The sequence below is a fragment of the Clupea harengus genome, chromosome 2 (assembly GCF_900700415.2).
Source record: "Clupea harengus chromosome 2, Ch_v2.0.2, whole genome shotgun sequence".
Classification (NCBI taxonomy): domain Eukaryota; kingdom Metazoa; phylum Chordata; class Actinopteri; order Clupeiformes; family Clupeidae; genus Clupea; species Clupea harengus.
In genome coordinates this window covers 14,662,246-14,682,426 of record NC_045153.1, presented here as the reverse complement: position 1 = coordinate 14,682,426, position 20,181 = coordinate 14,662,246, and the positions used below count along the sequence as shown (strand labels likewise).

The 20,181-nt window shown below is 41.2% G+C and overlaps 1 protein-coding gene across 1 annotated transcript; it reads left to right on the top strand.

The window, feature by feature from the left end:
* Positions 1 to 6: 6 nt before the first annotated feature.
* Positions 7 to 19,814, top strand: morc3a (MORC family CW-type zinc finger 3a). Its single transcript, XM_031583921.2, has 19 exons — positions 7 to 105; positions 7,280 to 7,352; positions 9,035 to 9,167; positions 9,583 to 9,809; positions 10,115 to 10,271; positions 11,060 to 11,207; positions 11,441 to 11,569; positions 11,831 to 11,950; positions 12,330 to 12,427; positions 12,538 to 12,645; positions 12,950 to 13,078; positions 13,725 to 13,796; positions 13,939 to 13,981; positions 14,087 to 14,197; positions 14,503 to 14,590; positions 14,694 to 14,760; positions 15,005 to 16,298; positions 16,509 to 16,840; positions 18,421 to 19,814. The coding sequence occupies exons 1-19, from the start codon at positions 67 to 69 to the stop codon at positions 18,578 to 18,580; spliced, it is 3,528 nt and encodes a 1,175-aa protein (XP_031439781.1). The 5' UTR covers positions 7 to 66; the 3' UTR covers positions 18,581 to 19,814.
* Positions 19,815 to 20,181: the final 367 nt, after the last annotated feature.

Here is a 20,181-nt window from a genome sequence, read left to right as displayed (position 1 = left end):
GATTGCGCTAACAATCCCATACTCCCCTCCCCTTATGAGGCGTGAAAGAAAACTGTATGGGGGAAAATGGCGGCGCAGACTGATCGAGGCATACCTCTGAGCGCAGTAAGTGATATATTATTGACTCTTCCCTTTACAATTATAAACAATATTTATTGTATGTTATATATTCTTGTCATAGGCGCTGTTACATTTCCAAGTGTCATCCGCATTTGAAAATTTGAGCATGAAATAAGGTACGCTCACAGCGTAAACACTAGCATAGCTGGCTACGACGAAAGAGTTAACTAGCTCATGGGTAACAATTTTGAATTGTTATTTACACTGTCAATGTTTCATAATGCGTGTCTTGAGACGGTAGCGTGAATTGCTCTTAACTTCGCATAAAGTTAGTTTAGCATAAGAGGCGTTTCTTAAGATCTTGTCATGTGCTAAGTTGTTATGGTGACGTGAGTATTATTTTCCTTGTCACACACGGCATTGCCCAATGGTTCTCATCTTCCATTGTCAAAGATGCATCCGACGCATCTCTACGTCGGCAGAATGTTTCAAAAACCCGGGGCATACGGCATGACACGCAGTGAAATTATTAAAATGCTTTCGCTTTCGTTTCACTGTAAAAGTTATCAGGTTTTCATGGCGGTTAGATCAAGGGGCAAACAACAAGCTTGACAAACACCCTATCGTTATAAAGCAAATTTGAAGCTACAACTGTGTACATTTGGAAAGCCTGTGCTGTAAATTAGAATACCCAAACGTGGCGAAACTAAGCTTCTAACATTTATTTTATTTTAGAATTCGAATGCAGCAGGGTCAAAGACTAGAGGCGTGTGTCCGCATCAAATACAATTTACAAACATGATTTTTTACAAAACATATTTAAATAACCCTACACCCTACAGTTTACTCTACATTTTGAAATCATAAGAAAAAACGTATAGTCATGTGACAGTCTGTGACATCCTCATAAGGACCCCTGAAGACACCTGTGGTGCTGCAGCAAGGTGAGTTTATCTCTCTTAAATATTTGATCATTTCACCTTTTCATAGCACGGTAACCTAAGTTACAAACATGCATGTCATTCAGTGAAATGCCAAAAAACACTTATATTGTTAGATCTTAAATGATGTATTGGCTTTGTTGTAAATATATGTGATTAACCTTCTTGGTCAAGGTCATTGTTTGATATACAGTAGGTGGCCAGTTGATAGCCTGCACAATATATGTTTAAGTAGAAGTTTCGTCATTCAGTGTAATGCAGCTTCTCTGTTACACTACAGTGTCATCTATCGTGGAAATTCACAATATCTCAGTTTAGTCAGACGGGGACACTGCTTTATTTACCAGCTTGCGAGCGGGGCCTAGCTCTCTTCGAAGTGAGTGGAGCGTTTACACATATGTTTTATAGTTGAGACAAAGGACAATTACATATCTTGCCTCATTATCTTACATTTGCAAAACAGGATCACGGTATATGCATCTGTGCTAACACAGGATATGCATTTATCAAGGCAATTGCTAACATTTGATATATACAGTACATCTGCAAAAACATTGCTAAGACATATAATTGCTACACAGGATGTTTCACAGGGAAAGAGAGGGACAATAACAATAACATGGTTCTTTGTTTTGTGTCGCACAACCTTGTCAATGTCCAAACAATGTCACAGCTTTCCATCACATCATCTATTACACTGAATGACAGTATCGCTGTATAGATATCAATTTTAGCATTGATTGTATATTGCAGATAAATGAGGGATTTTTAGTTTAGACAATTATGTAATAAACTCAATAAATGCTTTCCCTATCTGAGATGCTCTCGCATATAAAGAAGGTTGCAAAGCACAGGCAGAAAATAAATGCAGACCCAGTAGCTAGGGCGGAGCTGCTAGCAAAGAGACGAGAAAGATATTGAGGATTGCAACAGTCAGAATAATAGCCTACCATTTTTTCTGGACAAATGGTCCCACCTTATGTTATTTTTTTGCTGAGAAGCAGAAAGTATTCATAACTAAGTTTATATTCATGTCAATCATTTTATGTTTGTCAGTAATTGACTCAAATTTGCATTTCAGCTATCAGAGAAGAAAGCAGACTGCCTTGGATGCAAATCCTGATCACCCAACAATCAGGAAATTGTCAGCTGAAAAGAGGCGGAAGCAATGGCGGGAAAATCAAAGAAAACACAGGGCAGTAGCAAAACATGTTAAGGTAGTTCCGGATCTTACACCAGAGTACTTTGTGGAGCTTCCCGAGGGAGTTCTTGAAAGACCCTCTCTGACTTACTCCACAGCCAATGACTCCTCCAACTGAAAAAAACAAAAAGGAACTGGATGAAATTGGCAACTGAAAGATCTGCAAGTTCTGACGGATTTCATGTGAAAACACCACTGTTATACTATATTATAACAAGACCTCTATTTTACCTCTGAAGTTAGTTTAGCAAAGCACTCGATGAAATGCCAGTCTGATGGGTAGGGTGTTGGTTTATTCTGCGTGTTCTATGCAACAGACCTGAAGCATACAGCAAAACCTCTTCTGTATGTTCTTCTCTTCTCTGACATACCAGTTACATTTCAGTAAATCGTTTGGAAGGTAGAATACACAAATTAACATAATGGGTGTATCTGGGGGTCTGGTTCAAGGTGTTAGGTGGGGTGTGTTATGAAAGGGGAACAGTATGGGGTCTACCTAGATATGAAAGGTGTGAAGGTCTGCAGACAGGGAGTCTGGCTGACAATTTGAATGTTAATGAACGTGACGTGATTGTGATACATTCTTGTGGGGGAGGAATTCACATTAGTTGCAACTACTGAGAAAGTGTATGAAAAACACCTATATTCTTCACCAAGCACAGAAAAAGAGATTTAAAGATTTTATGTTCCAATATGAAAAGCAGGGTGGGTTTTAGGGTTATTTGGGTTTTTTCAGGTTGTTGACTTATTTGTAACAATGCTGGGTAGTTTTGCGTAACCAAGTGTAGAAAACACCATGGTTGTAATACAGTGGTGTGGTGAAACATGAAGCAGGTTTGCAACAAAAAAAAAGAGTCATGTAGGATCAGGCAGAGATGAGTGTCTTGTAAGATCAAGCAGAAAGGCCTGTTTTCGAAAACAGGCCTACAGGTGCAGGCTGTTGGAGACAGCCAAGCATTCTTGGAGTGGCCTCTGCATAAGAGATGCAGACAAGTCAAGGACAGGCGAAACCTCCCAAAAAGTTGTACACAGGGTCTTAGAAACAAAGACAAGGACACATACCTGCTCTCACAAGTCACCATTGTCTTGAAATGTTTGTCGGCAACAAGTGAGCAGAATATTCTGATTGGCTGACATTAGATAAAATCTATAGGTTTGAGAGAATATTCTGATTGGTTCAACTTGGATACGTTTTGGGTTCTCGATTGGTTCAATTTGGATACGTTTTAGGTTTATGATTGGAAAAGCATAGTGACGAAATATACCATTTAAAAGTAAGTGCACTCGTCTTTTGACTGAGGTGCTCCATGGACCACCACTCCGATTGAAGTAAAAGTCTGCAAGATTGAATAAACTTCAGTTCATCGAATTCGGTCTCCTGCTATGTCAGTAATTGAAGACAGTGCCTCCTCCCCTCACTTCCGGCTTAATCATACCAGCTGCGTGGAAGTTACCAGTTGAAACAGTTGTTGGTCTAGCAGCCATTATGTCACTTGACCAGAAAACGGGACAATCTGAGTGAAATAAAGAGAGTCATGACGTTAAGGAGATTAACTACTGCGTAATGTTAACGTTAGCTAATTTTGTGGATAACTAATGTTAGCTAATGTTTATGTCAGGGGGCTAACTTGGCCTAAATGTTTATGGAACATAACTTAGCATCTAATAGAACTACCTTGATAAGTAAGGTAAATGTAACATAACCTAAAGTGTTAGTAGGGGGAAGTTGTTAATCACTATCCTGATGTTATCAAAGCCCATGTTTAAGTTGTCACATTAGTCCTGAATCAGTTACAGCTATTCTTAAAGATGGGCACAAATTTCTTGCTTTGTCAACTGACCATAATGGGGTTTAATATTCTTTGCTTTAGCCATTGGCTAAAATAAATGGTGACTGATCCATGTCTACTCCTGTGTTCAATTTACAGGTCTACCTCGAAAATGGGTGTACAGTACAGAATATCTCATGATGGAAAGTAACACTAGCTTTTTACAACCAAGCCTGTTGCGCTAGAAAATAAAATGAAAATGTCTGAAGTCTAACTTGTTTTATTCCACTGCGTCCTTGTGAGTTTTTAATAGCAGCCTAATATTGGGTAATCGATTAGAGTTGTAACGATTCACCTGAATTAATCGAAAAGATAGTTTTATCGTAAAAGATGCGACTACATCGATATGCAGATCCCTGGATCGACCTAAATGTACCATGAACCGATTGTAAAGTTACGAATCAGTTGACTTAAGCCTTGCTGGTAATTCCACTTTAGTATTAATTAAGCTGCTGCGGAAGACCTAGGGCCTTTTCCAAACCGGACCCTCCGCACTCTGTCACGGAGCGAACTCTGTTTTGTAGTCACACTCAGTGGCAGTGGAGGGCACTCTTTATGAAGGGGTAGGTATGATAGGGGTAGGTGTGATACAGCAGCTGCCTTTGGGATGGCCTTGATGGAAAAAGGAAATTGACATCACGGCCCATACACATGTACCCGGTAGATGCTTCAATGGAGATGCCTGTCATCCACTTTGAATAGGTTGACGTACTGAATTGCTTCACTTTGCTTGCATTGCTTGCGATAGAAAGTTGAGAAGTTCAACTTTTCAAGCGAAAGCAGAGCTGCCAGTCAATCAAATCGCGTTCAGGCAAATATCCATAGACGGCTCTTGCCTGAAAAAAAAGAATGCCATAGATGGTCGTGTTTGTGCCGGTAGCAGTACCTGACTTTAAAACTGAGGAGGCCCCAACATGAATTTGGATGTGAGGGCGGTGATACAGAGGATTGTCTACAAGTATATCACAGATACCTTTACTCAAAATAAATGAGACAAACCGTTTCAAAATACCATTCCAGGTTTCTTGCTAAGATAGATGTGTTGCACTTCAGCAGCATTTGGTTGTAAAACGTTAGGCTAGCAGAGCAACAAAGTCAGTTTAGTTGTAGCCTAGCCTTGAAGATTGTTTGCAACTAAACCTCACAATTAAAAGACAGATTAAATTATCAGCCAATGGACTTTGTTTTTTCCTGTTTTTGTTAACTGACCTGATTAACACTCCTGACTGGTGTGAAGACGATATCAGATTGAATTCCCTCGGCAGCCCACTTGTCCAGTCTGAGCATTACAACACTTTAGATTAGCTAATAGAAAAATTAAAAAAAAGGTGAAAGGGAGTCCAAGTGGGCGTGTCCTCGTTTGGCTTCCCCTCAACACCTACTGTAAAACCAGAAGCCTACGATTTTACATTGAAAAGCTTACCTGTCACCAGAGTCACTGTAAAAATATAATGTGCACATGCAAAATTGATCCATGGTTACATTAAATGTTTCATTAAAGTAAAACTATGCAACAATTTGACACTTTTTGAGGTATGGCTTTATAGGCGACAGTGGTACAGGAGGTAGAGAAGTCGTTTAGTAATCAGAAGGTTGCTAGTTCGATTCCCTGTCGAAGCGTCCTTGAGCAAGACCATGAACCCCTAATTGCTCCTGATGTGCAGTGTGCCATAAATGTAAAATGTGTATACATCCTTGTAAGTCGCTTTGGATAAAAGTGTCTGCTAAATGACTAAATGTAATAGGCAACTAGTTTTGGGACCATCCTAAAATTCATTTTGATAGCATATGGTCATGTGAAGGACAGATAAACTACATGTGTCTTCCCCACTAGCCATCCAGGATATGCCCTATATAGTTCTGTGTACTGGGCTGGAACACCCTGCAAAAATGGAAGAAAAGCTTCATTTGCGAGCCAACGCTCTAACGGTACCACGTTTGCAAGCTAACTACTGACAAATTAGACAGCTTGCTAACAAAGTTATCTAAAGATAAAAATGATAATCCGCTTCATACAAAATGATGACGGTCACGCCCACACTCTATTACCAAAGGTGATGATGGCAACAATCTGGTGAGTAAAATAAGTCAAAAGTTTTAGGCGTTAGAGTAACATTAAGTTAAGAAACATTGAGGTGTGAGTTAAGAGCTGTCTGTAACCATGGAAACCACTCTAGTGGAAGTCACTCCTGTTGCCCAAGGCAAGTGACACCATGTAGTCTATTATTTTTCTGCTTTAGCATAATGGTAGCACCTTCTTTATTTTTATGAGACAAGACAACAATTCGTTACAAAAGACCGAATGATAATTACATGTTAACTCACCAAACAGTTTGCCATGGTATATGGTATTCTACTGCAGTTGTTATTTTTGCCGATATTGCGAAGAAACCCATTCGTTTCCATAGGGATTTTTTCTTTGGAACCAGTGATGTGAACAGTAAAAACTCAGTAAGAAAAACAGTAAAAACGGTCGACTCCCTTACTCTATTAGAAATTCTCTGGTCATGCCATCATACTGACCTCACGCATGCTCCAACCTACTTGAATCACAATAATTGATGCCAGAAAAATTGATTCAGTAAAGTGAGAAGGTCTCTCGTAGGAGAAAACTTTAGTAAGGTGTTATTTGTCTTTGTTAAACGCTAAGAGACACCGTTATCAGGAAAAATTAGCCCGGTCTGTTTTGATAGCATGTTGCGTTGAAGTCGGTTTTCAATATGGCTTTTGCTCAACGTTGTGGCTAAATCATCATGGAAAATACCAATCCTAAACAGCGTCGTCCTTTTACTGCTGGATTCAAATTAAATGTGATACAACTGGCCAAAGAAAAGGGAAATAGAGCGGCTGGACGAGAATATGGTATAGATGCAAGTGTGATTCGGCGATGGCGTGCCAATGAGGAAAAACTAAAAAGTCTTCCAAAAGGTAAGAAGGCGAATCGGGGTAGAAAAAGTCGCCACCCACAGCTCGAACGGGATGTTGTGACCTGTATAAAATCATTGCGAGAATCGGCAAGAGCTGTCTCAACAGTGCAAGCATGGACGAAAGCTTTAGATTTGACTAAGGTTTGTAAAATCGGTGACTTTGCATCCTGCAATTTAGTTTTACGTGACCCAATGACGCAACGTTGAATACACGCGGTTAATACGGGGGTTTGCTTCATAGAATTGCATAAAATGCTGTCTGCAAACACTTGCTTGTTTGTTTTTTGACTGCATCCATTACCATTGTTTTACTCTTCACAGCTCAGTCCGAAATTCCTGCACACGAATTCCACAAGCCACACCTGGCCATTCAGCGCTATTGCAGAGCTTGTCGGTGAGTCTACAGTTAAGGTTTTTCCTTCCTCTTGTAACATCTATTGGCTCCTTCTAATGCACAGCCTAATTTGGAATACCCATTTCGAATCCTGTGTACTATGTGAAATTAGTGAAACACTTATTCCTTGCTCCCGCCCTTTGCTTTTAAATGTTAAGTTATGGATTTATTTTTTTAAAGAATGAATTGGGCAGGCAAAAGCTTTATGCAGTTTTTTTGTTCGTCTTCGCATACCAGCACTCTTACTGTTACTAGCACTCATATTTCATTCTGTACTGTACTTCTCTACTCTAATGAAACTTCCACACAAATATTCCATTTGTTGCCCTGCAACGGTAGAAGGGAAGTTGTCATGTGCCCGTAAGTATTCTACCTGCAAGGAGTTGCTGGGTGCCCTTCAAATCCTCCAGAAGGGGTGGTGTTGCCATGGAAACACTCCGTGCAGTTTACTTTGACTTTTCAAAATAGCCTGATGTGTGTTTTTAACACTTAACATGTCTGTATCCTAGTACAACTTGGCTAAGCCAGATTCAGATTTTTATGTCATTGTTAGAGGGTTACAGAATAAGATGAAGAAGGGGGTGGGAGGTTGCACACAAAATATATTGGGAGAAACACCTGCATTTACTATACCACTGAGGATCATGAATATCATAAAGAGCCCAAAGAAAACAGATTTTGCACCAGACAGTTGCCAATTCGGAGGCTTCCAAGATGAGATAAGGCAGCCAGGATGGTTGAAGAGCTGTGCTAGGGAGGGTTAGATACGCAAATGAGCTGGCTGACAACATTGTCAGCCATGCAAACTGTAGGCATCATCAGTAGAGAGAAAAAGACTGACTGAAATGGTTGTCATTACATGGTACATTCAGTAGATCCACTTGGGAAGAAAGACAAAGAAGCACAGTCCACTCAATGAGGAGTGATGAATCAGTCAGTTGAAGTCCAGTGGTAGAGAGTAGGACACTATGTATATAGTACATTGCAGACCACGGCACCAGCAATGATGAATCCTGTCTAAACTCTAAAGGGTGATATACCAGGGATTTTAATCAGTCACAAAATGGCTGTTATCCTCCCTTAAAGATCAAATCCACATGCATGGCTGCCATCTGTTTTAAGCTTTACCACGTGGATACATTCAAGATGTCATCCTTTTCCTTCCTCTATCCGCTCAGCTTCACAATACATAGCCTAATGTTCAAATACGAAAAACGCCAGTACTGCTCAGTACAATTTCTGTTTTGTGGCCTAGCTCCATGTCTGGCAAAGAATAAGCGACTCTAATGCCGGCTGGCACAGTGGTTGGAGTAATCGGCTTGTTTGCACAGATGTAGCTGGGCTGGCTGGTGGTCTGGCTCACTGGTGCGTCTCCTTTCCTGCTGCTCTGGTGCTCAGCTGGAGAGCTCCGGGACTAAACATAGGGACGGAACAAAGAAGAAATGCTCTGGTTCCATGCCCATGTACTATGGCTATAGATGTTTGGAGAATACAGAAATTATTACTACATTAACTTATTTATTACTGTCCTTCCGTAAATGTGTTATTAGCAGGGTGTGCCCATATTTAACAAAACGAATGGTAGCACCGCTTGAAATTCAGTGTTGAAAGTGACTGCTTTCTGATGTCTTCTTCTGTGGTGTGTGTGAGGCTGACCAGATGCCCTTTTCCTGTGTTTCCAGACAATGCATATGATCCAGATGTCAGTGCCAAACAGTTTTGGATCGATAAAACGCGGATCAGAAATGTTGATTGTCTGACGTTCATGGACAATGGAAACGGGCTGATCTACCAGAAGATGCACAAGATGCTGAGGTGAGTCACATACCAGGAACAGTCATGCAAGGCCAGTATGTTTTATCAGGAAACTGCCTAACCTTCTGAATACATATCTCCTTAATTAGCTTTACAGTTCTGTAAAATGTTTTGACAAAAATGATAAAAGCACACGCTCTGAAATCCATACGTTGTGTTATTTAAGTTTATATAGGAAATATAACACTGGTTATTATATCCTAGAATTAAATAAATAATTGAATGCACTCTAGTCTGGCATGGCAACTGTAGAAATATCCTCTCTCACAGTAATGAGTCTAGGCACACAGTGAATACCTGTCTTCTCCAGCCTTGCTTTGTAAACACCCACGATGAGCAGAATAATGCACACTTCACAGATTCCTCTCTAATTCATTTCTGCCTGCATTTCTTCTTTTAATGTCCCCTGTTGCAGCTTTGGCTTCAGTGATAAGCAGACCATAAATGGTCACGTACCTGTCGGTCTTTATGGCAACGGCTTCAAGTCTGGTTCCATGCGCCTGGGGAAGGACGCCATCGTATTCTCAAAGACCCATGATTCCATGTGCGTGGGCATGCTCTCTCAGACGTACCTGGAGCAAACGAGTGCCAATCATGTGGTCGTCCCCATTGTTGCCTTCAGACGCACGGGAAACAACTTGTATATCCTTTTCAGAAATTTACAGAATAGTGAGATTGAGCAAAGCCGTAATGGTCAGAAATTCTAAAAAAAAAAAAATATCCTTGCCTGAAGAGACTACGAAGTAGCTCATGTGGTTTGATTGGGAAGAATAATATATCTGGCATAGGAACACAAAAATTACACCTTACAGAGCCCACTTTAAAAATTGTTGGTTTGACACTGGGCAGAGGCATGTCAGTATGTATGTCACATATAAATATGGTGATAAAACAAAATCAGCTGTGCCAGTTCATATCCTCATTTAACCTTGACCTTTGCCCTCCACTCCGGCCTGCACCAGAGCACTCAGCCAGTTTGCAGGACATTCTAAAATACTCCCTGTTTAAGAGTGTGCCTGAGCTAGATTCTGAGCTTCGTACTATCACCGCGAACGGAACCACGGCTACTAGCGGCACTCGTATCATCATCTGGAACCTCAGAAGGTGAGCTGGAGAGAGAGATTGTGAATTCATAGCGATTGAATTTATGATTACATCTCCATAGCAGGGTTTCTGCTAGGGTTTTTTGCTTGTTGTCCCGGTGTGCAGAAAGAAGTAAAGAAGCCTATACTTACGCCCCCCTCATAGAAATAGAACAATTTGGTCAGCTGATCACCATAATGTGTCACGATAATGAAACGTGATTGGATGAAATCCCCCACAGTCTAATAAGAGTAGGAAGTGATCACATTTTGTGACGACATTAATCAATAAAATAAGATAATAACATTATGATATATGATTTTTTTGCTGTGGTTAAAACACTAATGCCTGGTTTAAGGATATGTTTTATGTGTTGTATGAGCATTATTACTGGACATTTTGACCGGCAAGTTTTTTTTTGACCGGCAAAAAAACAGTAATCCATGCTCCATAGCCCTTTCCCCAATCCCCAAGGCACCTTAGATATACAAGGGGAATCCTTCTATATTCACCATCAACCTAGATGACGTGACTGCACTCACTGTGTGCCAGTGTGCTCACTGCACATGCTGTGGAGAGGAGTGTGAGGAGACCAGGCCGAAGAGCTGGAAGTGTAGTGGGTTGAGAGGGTGGATAAAGCACATGGGTAGGACATTTTAGTAAAAGGTTTAGACCGTTGAGTGGTATTGCGGAGTGGTAAGTCTGACTGGAACATGCAAGATGCTCCAGATACGGGAAGTGTCAAATCAGAGAGGTGTGTGTGTGTGTGTGTGTGTGTGTGTCAATCAACATGTCCCATTGGCTTGCAGGTCCACAACAGGACAAATGGAGTTTGAGTTCAACAGAGACAAATATGACATCCAGATCCCTCCCACTGTTTTTGAAAGTAACCGGGACATGTACAAACGGCCTGAGCTGCCGATGGAGTCACACCCAGAGAGTGATTCTTCACTCCAGGTAAATCAGAATGGCCGCAGATCACACACATGACAAGATCACACGCATTACAATCTTATTGTTTCATTGTTGTATCTTTGAGCTGTAGTATCTTTAATATATAAAATCTTAAGATTGCGATATGATTATAATTGCAATATGATTATTACTGTAGTTTTGTGCTTGTTGTTGTCCATGTTGCTCTTGATATTTAAGAGTTTTTGTTGAATGTTTTATTAAATGTTTTGTTCCAGGCATATTGTAGCATACTGTACCTAAAGCCCAGGATGCAGATCATCATAAGGGGACAGAAAGTCAAGACCCAGCTCGTCTCCAAGAACCTGGCCTACAGCCGGAAAGACTCCTACAAACCCAACTTTCTTGTATCTTTTGACCACTTGGTCAAAGCCTGAGGTTTTCAGAAATTTGGCTATATTCGTCTGTGACGATAATGCTTTCACATGAATTGTGATGGGGGAGAGATGTAGGATTGATCGTAAACTGTGGGATTATGTGACCTAGGGTTTGAAGTTTTAATTGGATATCTAATTAACTTGGGTTTTAATTGGGTATCTAATGAACTTGGGTTTCATGTGGATAGCGAGAGTACATTGATGTCATTTCTCCTTAACTCGTAAGTCCAGACTGCACGTGTCCCAATAACCTTTGGCTACAACACCAAAAGTAAAGACCACTATGGTATCATGATGTACCACAAGAACCGCCTGATCAAAGCATATGAGCGTGTTGGCTGCCAGCGACAGGTGGGTGAAGGCCACACTTTTTTTTTTTTAAACAATGTATTTATTGATTTTCAGAAATCAAATTGAATAACAACAGAACAATACACAGCAAACATTTTCACCCTGTTCCCCCACCCATAATAATAAAGTAACTAAATAATAGTTCAATTAAAAACAGATAATAAAAAGAAACATAAAAGTATACTTTGCAAACTGAATAATGGGTGTTTTTTGTTGTTGTTTTTCCTACTAGTCAATGTACATAATCAGATAGCTGTCCTACTCCCCCAGAGCCTGTTCTGAAGGCCACACTTTTAGTCCTGTTAGTTTCACCAGTCTTGAGTTCTTGTGTGCTGTGTCCATGCTCTGCTAAACCCTTAGATGTATTTTTGTCTTTTAGGCCAACATCAAGGGGGTGGGTGTCATAGGCGTTATAGAGTGTAACTTCCTCAAACCAACTCACAACAAACAGGATTTTGACTACACAGACGAATACAGGTCAGGATCATCTGTGTATCACTTTGTGTGAGAAAAAGAACCTCTATTTTTGTAACGGCATGTGCATTCTAATATTTCTCTAATGTCTTGGTGTGTGAATCTTTTTGCAGGAAAACCATCAATAGTGTTGCGCTGAAACTTGAGGAGTACTGGAAAGAAATTCGCTTTAAGAGGGAAAAAGAAGATCCTACCAGCTTGATTCCCTTGGAGGACACCTTGTAAGTGACTTTGCATCATGAAATAAGAACAGGAGAATAAAGTATTGCAATAGTGTCCTTTCAGAGCATGAATTTAGAGTAATTATATAATTTTGTGAATGCTGCATTACCGTGACGTCTTGAGTAAATAACCGGCTTAATATTATAATACTTAGTGTGACCAAAGTTGCTTTGTTGACGTGTTAAATGCCATGCATTAAAGGGCAATACACACAGGCATGCATGTTTTAGTTTATTTCATCATCTATGAATGAGCATCAGCAATTTGGTTTGACCTTTTTGTTTTTACTCGCAACACTCTCAGCAAGCGTCCGGATCAGAACTGGGTCCAGTGTGACAAGTGCCTGCAGTGGAGGAAGCTCCCCGATGGCATCGACCCAGAAAAACTCCCTACCCAGTGGTTCTGCCACATGAATCCAGACCCTCAGTTCAGGTGACTTCTCTCCCCACTATTCTGACAGTTTGCAAAGCAGCTGATGGTGTTTCTCATTAGTTGTATGGGGGATTCTAGTAAGCTATTTTGTGAAACCCTATACTTCATACAGTAAAACAAGTCCATACTGTCTGTTGTACTTCCCTTAATTTGGTCAGATTGATATTTTTTCAATGAGTATATCTCACACTTTAGCAGGCACATATTTTTTCATTAATCAATTTATTTTTTAACCTAATTAATAAACCTTAGCCTAATGATGTTTATTTAACAACACATTTTGGTATTGTATATGTCTTACTGCCAATGGAGTTTGGGACAAGCCTAATATATTAGCTTGCACCATTAGTGGTGAAGTAGGAAGTATAGCAATAGTGGTCAATAGCTGATTGGTTAAAGGCTGGTTGAACAGTTTCAAAATGAACCCCGAAGTCTACACCCATTAGGATGCAACAACTGGAAACAATCCCCAATGGAGTGAGGCCAGAGATGGCAAAAGATTGTTGATATTTCAGCTTGAGGCCTCTGGCCTATGGCTTTACCAACCCCACTCTCACTCACGTCATATTGCTTAAATATTGAGTGCTCTCAGCTTTGTGTATTGTCAATAGCTAACCTTTGTTTTTTTGTTTGTTTGTCTTTTCAGGAGTTGCCACGTCCCGCAAGAAGCAGAGGATTCAGACGATGACCTCTCCTACCCAAAAACCTACAAACAACAGTAAGTTACCCTCTGCTTAAATAGAAATAGTTCCTCCCAGGGAGTGTCCATGGAGTCTGTGCTCTAGGTCTTCGAGTGATGATAATGGCCTAAAAAAATGCAAATTGTGACCTGACCACTGCTCCCTATTTGTTTCACACAGTGAACGCCTCAGCAAGATCCATCAGGAGAGGCAGAAGCAACTGGTACTGCACACATGCTTGCATAATGAGTTTAAACATGGCCGTGCAACCCTAATGCTTGCGTGTGTTGAGATCATCTGTTAAAATCTGTATTTCCCCCGCATTTAGGAGGCGGAAGCGAAGAAGAAAGAGGAGATGCAGAGGCTGGTCAGGTTGGCACAGCAGAATGAGGAACTTCGACGGCAGCACGAGAGGCTCAAAATTCAGCTCAGACAGACGGTGGGTGGGCGCATTGGCTGCCAGTGATACTGTATGTGGGAACAGAAGGCTAGGCGAAGCCCACTGCAGGAGTCTGTCACAGCCTGCTTTGCACAGCCTAGCAAGCCAAGTATGAATAATATCAGAAGTTGGTTGGTCTACTTCAAGTGATGAGCTGCTGAAGAAATAGTATTTCTACTGTAGAGTTTCTATTGGGCATGGTTAGCTGTTTGACAACTATGTATGACGGAGTCCTTCTGTACCTCACTTTTGAATGCTCACATTAGGGTGTGTGTTTATGTGTTCACACATTTCTGTCTACACAGAGTTCTTTCAGAGTGTCTGTGCCTCCACCACCGCTGAGGAGCGCCTTGGCAACTGCTCCCCACAGCTCCAGTACCCTCAGCCAAGCAGGTGAGGAGACACCACTCCAGGCTCAGTGAGGTGTTTTTGGCAATGAGACTGGCATTTTGTTCTGTGCTCTGTGTTTTGATGGAACATGTTTCTGATTTGGCAGGCCCCAGCCCTTCGTCTCATGGCATGCCCATCATCTCTAGTGTCTGCTCCCTCTCCACTCCTACCAGGTATCCACACTCATCATGTTCCCCTCAATGCCCAAGGGATTGTATCTATCAGTAATTCGTTGATTTGATAACTTTGATGTAGTCATTTATCTTGTCATGGTAAAAACCCTTGTCATTTCTTCAGTTTATCACACTAAAAACCAGGGTAAGGATGAGGGCACTTAACTTGTAATGAATATTTAAATGAAATTTTATTTGTTAATGAGACACAGGGTCATATATTAATGAACACACTCACTTCTAGAATGAAGAGGATGCAAACCTCGGTGCCTGACAGTGTAGAGGCAAAGAAAGCTCGAAGCAATCATCCTGGTAAAGCATCAGAGGGCGCTTCTACATCATCGTCAGCAGCAGCAACCTGCCAGTCTCCTACAGTGGTCATCCCTGATGATGATGATGATGAAGAAGATGATGAAGATTGTGCAAATGGAAGAATCAGCAGTGGTGACGAAGAGGACATTGTCATCGATGAAACCAAAAGCACCCCCAAACCCAAGGCGCCGACCTTTGACATCTCCAAAGTGAAGACGGAGCTGCGAGGTGTGAGCGAGGTGCCCGGGATTCTCATGGAGTGTTCTGACGACGCTGCCCCAGAGGTGCCAAAACTTTCGGCGTCATCGTCTGCCGCGGCGTCGTCTGCTGCGGCGTCGTCTGCTGCGGCGTCTGCTGCAACTCCAACCCGCTCACCCTCAAGCCCAGAGCATGGACAGGTCAGCACCACCACCCAAACGGAAGCCAGTGTCGATATTAAAGAGGAAAAGGAGGAAGTGAAAAGTACAAAAGATACCAGAGAGGAAAACAGGCCAAACGGTGAGGAGGAGGAGGAGAGAACAGATATGGGTGTGTCGTCTTTCGCAGAAGAAGAGGCAGCAGCATCGGCGATGGACGTCGCACCAGATAAGGAGGGGTGTTCAGCGAGCCCATCGGGGAGTGAGGAAAAGGCTAGAGAAGGCATGGATGATGAAGGAGACTCCGAAACAAATGCAATACAAGCGAGAGAGACAGAGCCACAGACTGATGGAGAGAGGGGATTGATGGCAATGTCACGTCCAACAGATCCAAACCCCAGTGAGACTCCCTACCTCGCACAGGCTCAACTGCAGCAGGACCAGCTGATGGAGCTCCTGGAGAAAACGGCCAAGGAGAGGGACACGTTCCAGGGCGAGGTGCACCAGCTCATCGTCAAGGTGGAGGACCTGGAGCAGACCGTTCGCACGCTCACCCAGGACTCTGTGAAGAAAGAACCGAACCATCAGGCTTGCCAAACGGACAAACGAGACGATGAGAAGGATTACACGAGTCTCCAACAACAAATAGAGAGACTCCAGAAAGAGAGGGATGCTCTGGCGGAAGAAAAGAGACAGTGGGAGAAGAACGGAGGGGAAGGGAGCAGCAGCTCGACACAGAAAGACCAAAAAGAGAAAGAGGGACCCTGTACCTCGCAGGTTGAGGTGGATGATGAAATGGCCCTGCAGGTGGATTCCTTGCTCAGGGAGCTGGACCAGCGGAACGCGGAGCGCGATGAACTGAAAAACAAGGTGAGGGGGCACCATGTAGGGAGCTTTTTTCTTCTGTGAAGCATAGGCGAAATTGGAGAGCTGAATGTGGGCTTTTGTTTCAGTTCTCTTGCTTAACTACACATTTTGTTGAAAAAGGCCTTGTGGGGCATCTGACGTAACTACAAGACGGTTGCTGTGTGATTTAACCACTGACCATGCTCCAACAAAGTCTTTCTTTTTCTCCCACAGCTGGACAGTCTTGATGTGGAAAAGGCAGCTTTGGCGTCCCGGATGGAGCAGCTGCAGAAAGAACTGGAGGACGTGAGAAAAGATGGGTATAGAAATCCAGTTGGAGTAACAAATGGCCAGCCGTCAGCCGTCGACTCCAGCCAACAGGAAGACAGAGTGGACACAGCCGGTGGGTCTTCCCCAAGCCATCAGGCGCAGACCAATGGCAGTGGAGAGCCGCGCCAGAATGGGGATGCAGATGTGATGGAGGTGGAGAGCCAGGGAGAGGATGATGCTCAGACGAGCAGTCAAACGCACAACAGCCCCCGACCTGGCAGAGAGCTAAAGCACAGGTAGGTTTGAATGATCATATGTAAATGCTGACTGTTAGAAAGCCAGATGGTGAGAACTGGAGAAAATGTGTAAAGTTGATATTTCTGTAGGAAAGAACAGAAAATTGGTGATTAATGCTATTCAAGTTCAAGACAAATTTAAAGGGACATTAACTTTTATGTGTCTGTTACCATAAAATAAGCCACTGTGAGTCCTGTCTTGCTTGTCTGTAACTCTTAGCTCAACTTCTTGGATACAGCAACTACTGTTTTTACCATCTTGAATTGGCCCCAATGGCCCCAATTTTTTAGGGTAAAGTTGGTAGCTAATTTTGTCTTGTTTATTGAAGCTACTGCAGATGCGACTATGTACGATGACGTAGTAGGCCTACACTGATTAACGGTGCACTGCCAAAAAATATCAGCTGGTTTAGGTTATAAGTTATGTTATGTTTTCATGTGGGGATATGATGCAAATGTGATACTGGAAAGTCTATAGTTTTGCATCAATCCAAACCAAGCTGTTGAAGTATTTGTGGCAGGGCTACAACACCTGGTAAATAAACTTTCATACTGCAAACACGTTTATGGATGACTGATGCTAACGCTTGGTCTGGGATTTACTTTTTAGGCTAGCCTTTAAACTGGTATGCTACTATAACTGAGAAAAAGCTAATTGTGTCTTGAACAGGGCTGTAGTGGATAACGCTAAGAGAGTGGATAGCTCTTCCCTGTACAAGCACTGTTTTTCGTCAGATTTGGACATATAAACGCACATGAGAACCATTTAAACTCAACATTATTATCTCAGTGTTAAAAAAATCCCAACTACACCACTAGTTTTATACAATAGGCTACTATCTTTCTCAATTTCTGGCTGGCGTTCGTTATTTGTCTTTTAGATTAGGACTGTTGCATTCAACCATGATATCTTTAGCTTGCTAACGAATGAAACGATATATTTTTCCATGAATATTAAACCATGTAAAATGTCATCGGTGGTGCTACTTATTCAGTGAGTTTGGGCTTTTAGAGTGCGGAATTTACCTGCGAGCCCAGCCTAAATCCGGTACGAGATTACAAATTACACTCTTAAAATCATCTAGTGCAGACTTGATGGAGCGTATACTACTGTGGATTAGTGCAGCATCAGCATCGGATAGCATGCACACTGCTATGCATGGAATAGTAGTGGGTTTTGTTTCCTCCCTAGATATGAAATATGGGTAGCAACCATCAGTTGCAATCACAGTTTATGCACGTTAATGCCTCTGGTTTACACTTGACACCAACCAAGATTACATTTATTTTATTTATTTTTTTCATCTGACTAAAGCTAAAAATGGAAGAAAAAAATCCCACATTTTAATTGGTCAGTGCTGGAAAAAAGAATTTAAATGTTAGATGTTCAAACTCCATTTTCTGTTATTCTAAATATTAATTTGTGATTAGAAAGTTAACCTGATAAGCGTTGCATGGACTGGGGGTCATCACCATGTTAAGGAAAACTGACATCAAAACAGTCTCAAAACATGTTGCCGTCTTGGACAAAGTCTCTGTCACTGACAATCCATTTATTCATGTCTCTCTTCTCTCCTCAGGCTGAGTGAACTTCGGCGCAGTGTGGGCCGTCTCCTGGTCACGTTTGTACCTGCTCTTGACCTGAACCAAGTTAACTACAACTGCTCAGTCATCGACGAAATTCTAGACCAAGTTCTTCAAGAGATCTCGCAGAGTGAGAATGGGATTGATGCCTCATAGATTAGAAAGAGTAAACCAAAGCTTTGTTAGGATAGAAAAAGAACAGAATACTAACCCCAGCTAAATGTAAAGCTTGAAACAATTGAAACAATATGCTTCATTTTATATCTGATGAAATGCAAAAATAACATTGTTGAATGTACCTGGTTTTGATTATATTGTACATAGTTTTATATAAGTTTATTTTTGTACTGCTGCATATTGGTTTGTGATACAGAAGAAGCTGAACTTGCACTGTACTTTCTCTGAAGACAAAAATGTATGGTTTTTATTTTGGAACACTAGATATCCATTGGATACTGATGTTCAGAAACCCATTCCTTATGTCCAGTTAAATTCAGAAACTTGTGCACAACTCATTTCTGCCGGATATTGCAGGTTATACAGTTGATGAACATGTTAAATGGCTAGAATTATTTCCTTAATAAAAATATGTTCAAGTTAAGAGATCTATTCTTAAAATTTTAAAGTTATTTGTAATGAAGGGAATATTTTTTGCTTTATCTCTTGGAAGTTATCATGTAGGCTAAGGGATCTGTGCCTTGCAGAAGAAATCAGAATCAAAAGTTGGGTCCTGAACAATAACTTGTATTACCAGCTAAAATGAAAAATTGAAAAACTAACTTAAATACAGTTTGTTCGTGTGTCATCACACTGTTTTGGTCTTTGATGTGAATATGATGTGAATATTTCAGTAGTTGGTGGGTTCTGGGTTTGTATGCGTTTACAGGCCCTCAATCGGAGTGCTTTCTTTTATAGACATGCAAGTTCTGTAAATGTTGCCAGAAGTTGGACTATCAGTTATTTTACATTATGTGTAAATAATGTGTAATTTTATATTTTTTTATTATTGTTCATTAGTTTTGCCTGATGTACAAGTGGGTGTTAACATGAGGGTACTGTATAAAATTGAGGATTGATATAAATATATTTCATTTACACTTTTCTTAAGCAATAACAAAATGAGTGGCAAAAGATCATGTATTTTGACTGTTTGTAATGCTGATATTACACGGACATGCACTTTTTGAAGTAGAACTTTCAACAAGGTAACGTCAGGGAATGTCGGACTCCGGTAATGCGACAAGCTAGTTTATCATATTTAGACTACAGCACATACCAGTTATGAATTTTCTTTTGTTGTCACACTTCGAGGGTAGAAGATCCTTATAACGTCTGTACGATTGGTCACAAACGCAGGCTTGTTGCTAAATAAAACGGGGCTTAGAAAGTATCTGTGGATTTATATGGTCTGTCTTAATTGGTCGCAAACTGAAAAATTTTTTTGAGTGATCGGTAGGAAAACTCAACCAGCAATAGGCATAACTTGTATTGAGATTGCTACACACGCAAAGCTACTAAACAAATTACTCCGACTCCTTCACAAAACGCCAGTGGCTTGCAGTCCTATCCTTTCTTAGAACGGGTGTCTAAAATATGTCTAATAATATGTAATCGTCAACATTATATCATATTACACCGTTTTAAGCATTAGTTTATTCAAGGAAATATGCTTCGTGTCGCCACTTGTCTCACTACTCAGTGAATGGTATTTAGAGGATGTCCAAAGGTGACCTACAAAACAAATATGAAAACAATAT

What these genes read in the sequence shown, in the direction of transcription:
- morc3a (XM_031583921.2), top strand. Translation starts at nt 67, where the DNA reads ATGGCGGCGCAGACTGATCGAGGCATACCTCTGAGCGCA. An exon ending in AGAGTGATTCTTCACTCCAG is followed by an intron (nt 11,208 to 11,440) that starts GTAAATCAGAAT and finishes GTTTTGTTCCAG; the next exon opens with GCATATTGTAGCATACTGTA. An exon ending in CAGTACCCTCAGCCAAGCAG is followed by an intron (nt 14,591 to 14,693) that starts GTGAGGAGACAC and finishes CTGATTTGGCAG; the next exon opens with GCCCCAGCCCTTCGTCTCAT.